General features: G+C 31.6%; 1 protein-coding gene across 3 annotated transcripts in view; it reads right to left on the bottom strand.

The window, feature by feature from the left end:
• The window catches only part of LOC105115780 (uncharacterized), an 85,285-nt gene extending 80,098 nt beyond the window's left edge, over positions 1–5,187 (bottom strand). The window contains exons 1-6 of one of the 3 annotated variants that reach the window (XM_011012796.1): positions 4,943–5,187; positions 4,773–4,822; positions 4,495–4,600; positions 4,345–4,403; positions 1,155–1,210; positions 706–1,045 (exon numbers count right to left, since the gene is read on the bottom strand). In XM_011012796.1, the coding sequence (XP_011011098.1) occupies positions 1,159–1,210; positions 4,345–4,403; positions 4,495–4,600; positions 4,773–4,822; positions 4,943–5,065 (390 nt within the window). In that variant the 5' untranslated portion in view covers positions 5,066–5,187 and the 3' untranslated portion in view covers positions 706–1,045; positions 1,155–1,158. Of the gene's footprint in view, positions 1–705; positions 1,211–4,344; positions 4,404–4,494; positions 4,601–4,772; positions 4,823–4,942 lie in introns of those variants that run through there. The other 2 variants (XM_011012795.1, XM_011012797.1) reach the window with 2 other exon arrangements.
• Positions 5,188–5,801: the final 614 nt, after the last annotated feature.

The following is a 5,801-nucleotide window of genomic DNA, read 5'->3' as shown; positions in this document are numbered from 1 at the left end:
GGAAAGAAAGGATAGCAATCCAAATAAAAAATAATTACGGCCTTGTATAATAAGCTAATCTGACATGGGCCCACAGAACACCCCCAACAGTTTTAAAAAACAAAATTATGTGGGGGAAATCATTATAAATAATTAAGAGATATTTGATTCTAGATTGTATTAACAGTTTTATTTTAAATTTTTTATTTTATCTTGTGAGATATTTTTTGATTGTTTATATTTTTTTATCCCTTAACAAGTGCACAATTATTATTATTAAAATTATCAGACTCAAGTATCTTTATAGTACCTTAATTCTAGTATATACTACAGACAAGATTTTTGGATTTAATGGTCCAAGTATTTTAAATATTTTTTATTATTAATATAATTATTAAAAAATTTTAAAAACTATTATTATTATTAAAAAAATTATAAATTTAATTTGAAAGGATTAAAAACTATAACAACTTGAGTTAAGTAAATTTAATACTATTATTTTTATTATAAATACTATTATTAAAAAAACCATCCAAGTAATTGAGTGAATTCATTAGGTATCATACTATCAAATTCAAAAAGTTTGAAATATTTTTTTATATTTTTAATATTTTACAAAAATAATTTATATTAACGCGTTATAAAGCACGAGACACGACCAAGCAGATAAATCCTCTACTGCCTGCAGGCAATGTAACCAGTGACGAATTTACAAGTGCTGCCTTATGTCAGAATTTGGAAGAATGCTTACATAGTTTTGCTACTCCTTTTGGTCTTGGAAGTGATAAATTACAAAAGGTAGCCTCCCATCTATGGTTGGCTGCTAATATTCTTTAGAATAGCAAAATTGCCTTAAGTTGAAAGCATTTCTGTAATGAACTTCAAGTAACATAACTATTAAACCATCATGAAAAACTAGAAAAAGAGCAGAATTATACAGGAGTTGTGGTGGGATTATCCATTACAGAAGTAACCTGGAATATGTTTCGGCAACACCAATTAAAGGATTGAAGGAGAGGAAGATAGTGTCTTGTAACACGAACACAGGTATTCACATGGATTTTCTCTGAGAAAACAATTGATATGCAGATTAGTCTACTTTTCTTTCTCCGTTCTTTGTTTTGGGTGCTTTTTTATGGAGAGGAAGCAATGATAGCAGATGTTACAGAACAGACCCAACTACATGTCAAAGGCTCCCTTAATACCCTCCAGGGACTCTCCCATTGATTTCCTGAAAAAAAAAAAGAAAAGCAAAGAAGAAAATTAAATAATCGAACTTCTAAATAACAAGTAGGACATTAATTTGATTTTGAGGCTAATATGGATTTTTAAAATATAGGAAATGTAACAGACAAATATGTCTCAAGTTCAATATGAGAGCAAACACAATTTCGAATCAAGTTAACCAGACAAATAACTTGAGGATATGACCTGCAGTCCGTGAGTAAGCAACTAGTTCATAACAAAGTCAAGAAAAGAATCCCAGGAGAAGTAGAAGAAAGAAGATTCAGAAAAGCATACAAATTAAGTGCTGATGATAAAAAAAGAAGGACATTTTAGTATCACAAAAGTGAAGTGACAACTACACCGTATTACTGAAAAATGTGATCATAGAATCGAAATGAACTTTCAAGACTTCCAGTAGCATGACTTCATTGTTGAAGTTTCTTAGAATCACAATAGCGTGAAAATTTAGTTACTCATCCACATAATGCACCACAAGTTATCGAACAGACAACATGATAAGTCAGCAAGAGGATTATTTCAAATAGAGAAGAACAACAATAGAGCAACTAAGATTGTGACCTCAAGTTTGTAAGGTAGAGAAACAAAGATGCCTAACTCCACCCTATATGTTGGGTTTGTCTTAAATTGTGGGTTTAAGTTAGAAAAAAAAATACCCATGTGCTTACTCCATATAAAAAAAAAAATTGTCATGTTTTAGGGTAAGACTGATTTGTGAGTGATTTTATCACTGTACACTTTGGTTGCTACAGAAAAGAGAGAGAAGTGAGTTTTGAGATACTTTGAGATTTTGGGTGGGAGCATTTCTTGTAACATTATGTAATCTTCTACTCTCTAATAGTGAATTTCTTTTATCATCTCGTTCATGGAGTAAGCCTAAGTTACCAAACTACATAAATGTCTTGTGTGATTGATTGTGTTTGTCTTTTATATTTCTCTGCTTAGATTTGAGATTTTAGGTTTGTTTCCACTACACTATAATTAGGGAGCACACTCTTGGTTTCACTTTCACTTAAGGTAAGCATTTCAATTGTTAAACTCACTCCTGTTATTTCCGAAAACAATGAGCAAAACCCTTTTTCACAGAATCAGCTGATTAAGTGTCTAGTAAACTCTTGGCACTCTCTCCCAAGTTTCTATCCTCTCTTTCTAAACAAATTTATGACGGCAGTGTCTCCAAACTAAATGATGGATCTGAAGGAGGTCCATGAATCAGGCAATAATATAACAGGAATTGAGAGAAGGCAAATCCTCAAGGAACCAGCCACTAACATGATGCCATGACAAACAAAAATGAGGGAAAAGATGGATTACACAGACCAAGGACGCACGAACAGAGAAAAAAACCATCAAAATTGAATGAAATTAAAGCACTAACATTGTTCATGATATTTGATGTCATAAAATTCATTTTGTGAACCAGAACTCTAAAAACAAAAGGGGTACAATTTGACCAAACACAAGCAAGAAATTTGAGCACCATATAATTTATTTCAGGTCTCGAAACCCAAATCAGTATATTCAATAACAAAGCCCCACCATACTGCCTTGTCCTTAAAGTCGATCTACTATTTTTGAGAAAACATGTGATACATTTTTTTATGAAGTGTCATCATAAGTAATACATTTTTTGTCAATCCATTATTTTTAACAAAATTTGTGATACATTAGCCAAACTATGTTTTTCAATGTTGTGGATGATGCAACTTGAAAACTTTGATGGGTCTTTTTTTGGCATGTACTTATAATTTAGGATCAAAGTAACTCAAACATAGCACCGAAAGCTAACACAATTAAAGGTCACGAAACAGGTTGTAAAATGAGCCAAGAAAAACTTTTAAATAGATGAGAATAGTAACCTAATATCTAGCAGTCAAAGGATCTTCTTCAGTATCCTACTTGTATATTTCATTTCAAATGGCTACAAACAAGGACAACAGTCTCCAGTTTGACAAAGTACCTCATAACAACTAAACAAGTATTTGAGCATAAAAGTTTGAACCAGCAAATTTTGCCACAATACTAGCATAAAATTCCTTAAGAGGACAAACAAATAAGAAAATCACCCCCCATGGCAGGAAAAAAAAAAGAAGCAGATCAGAAATTGAACACAAGATTAAAGTTCCATTGTATATTCCTCTCCAGCCAAAAAATGAAATATGCAGATCATCTGCTTTTCACGCAATGCCTCAATTCCACATACAGCTCGTAAACATGACAACCGTCTTTTGTCCTACCTAGTATCTCAGGAGCACTGCCTTCATGACTATCAATATGGGGAAAGTCATCAAGAACACCTACACTCAGTACCTTCTTTTCAAAAAAAAAAAGATTAAAATTAAGTATCTTCTTCAACTGGCCTTATCTCCAAAGCAGCAAGTTTCTCCTCAGTTCCCCAAAACCACTTCCACAAAGGTGTTATACATCATAGTACTTAACAGAAGACCAAGGTCCAAGAACACATTTCTCACCAAAATTCACTCCATCCTGCCTAGGAAGTGGTCATCAGGCTAACTTCAAATTCAACTATAGCACAACAAAGCATAACCCGCCCAATTTTCAATACCATTGACGAAGACATATGTTAAAGGCAACACTCGCATACACATAACTCTAACCAACTTAAACAGAAGCATGTCTCATGATGTTGATTAATTTTTTAGGATAAGGGAGAACATGGGCAGAGGTAGAGTTAGTTTCATTTAAACCCAAATAGATGAAAGGCTAGAAAATTCACTAGATAAAAATGTGGGAACACCATCCACTAAGTACATCAAAAACCAACCAGATACCTCCAGATGTTTACATATGGATAATATAATCAACCCAATTAAAGGCCAGAAACTTATTCACACCAGAAATCTTGTTGTTATATTCCCCCATAAATCTAATCATAAACACCCAACGCACTCCAAAGAATCTTCATTGAAGATATAATTCATAAAAACAAATTGCTTCACCACTGCCACTCCATTATAGCATATAACACAGAGATTCAACATCTCTAGACGGCAACAAGAAGTAAAATTCCCAGAATGTCAGCATGATTCAGATAAGAAATATCAAAGATCTCAAACCAGCTGCATCACAACTAAAACCATAAAAAGTTTTTGAACTTACTTATACATACAGTACTTGTACTCTTGACTTCTTGTGAAATCTTTCTCTCCTTCTTCAAGCTAAACAGAAAGCAATAAAAAAAAACTTATATAAACCAATCAAACAAAAATCAAACCCAACTAAAGAAACCCACATTCAGATTTAACTGACCGGATCACTCTCATATATAAGCTCATAACAAATTGGAGAAAGACACTTCAAAGCGCAATTCTCCTTTGCTGTCATCGAAGTTTTGCATTGTTGACCCCACAGCCCACTGTTTCCATCAACAAATCACAACCCATCAAAGAAAAGACACCGAGATATGTGTTTGTATCACTAATAACCTAATAGATTCACAGCATGTTGTTTCATATAAATTTTCTCAAGAAACAAACTGAAAGCATGAGAAAGAAAAGATACGTGAATATAAATAGTTTTTAATTCACCTCTCTATATCAGCATAGCACTCATTCTTAATTTGCCTGACCTCAACATCCTGTAATCTCAATAAAAAAGAAGAAGAAGAAGAAGAAGATCAAAATAAAAAATAAATAGAGAAATAATTAAATCAAAGAAGACAATGAAAAGAGAGAGAGAGAGAGAAATTGGGTTTTACAGTAATCGGGCGAGGAGACTTGGAGAGAACTGAAGAAGGGTTGATAAATAGTAATAACAATAGAAAGAAAAAGGTAAAAAAGGAATTTAGTCGAGACTTATCATCAAAGTAATAATAAGCCATATCTATCTCTACTCTGAATCTATCAGTGCATGAATGATAATTGAACTCGCTGTGACAGAGAACACAGGAAGAAGTAGAAGATAGAACTACCTCCGAGACTTTCTTTCGGGTCTTTTATCAAAGAAGTGTTTATTTACGGTAATGTCAGTTTATGTGTTCCAAAAATATTTTTTAAAAAATTTAATTTAATTTTTTATAACAAAAATATTTTTTAAAAAATTTAAATTTTTTTATTAATTTTAAAATAATATATTTTTAATATTTTAAATTATTTTAATATATTAATATTAGAAATAATTTTTTAAAATTAAAAAAATTATTTATATATATTTTAATATAAAAAATTATTTAAAAAACAATCACAGTTATATTATAAACGAAAGACCTTCACATTTTTTTTTTGATTGGTTTAGTTAGTTATAAATTATATATTTTAATTGTTAAATTCATAAAAATAAAAATAATTATACTTTCCTGATTTCTCCCCTTCCCTCTCTCAACTTACAAGGTCTTCTTCTCTCATCAATTTTTATCATCTGACTTTTTCATTGTGCTTCCTTCTTTTAACCTTACATAGATTGCATACCATCTTTTTTTTTTTTGTTAGCGATTGGAGATCCCAACCATCTTTAGGAATATTTGAGCTTGTTAGCAAATATGTTGCATTCTTCTTTTATTGATCTTTCCCTGTTTTCTCTATTGTTCCTCCCTTTCTCATTCCAAGCCCATACGAACA

The sequence above is a fragment of the Populus euphratica genome, unplaced genomic scaffold (assembly GCF_000495115.2).
Source record: "Populus euphratica unplaced genomic scaffold, PopEup_1.0 scaffold762.1, whole genome shotgun sequence".
NCBI lineage: Eukaryota > Viridiplantae > Streptophyta > Magnoliopsida > Malpighiales > Salicaceae > Populus > Populus euphratica.
Note: the sequence above shows the minus strand (reverse complement) of the source record. Positions and strands in the feature narration are given on the sequence as shown.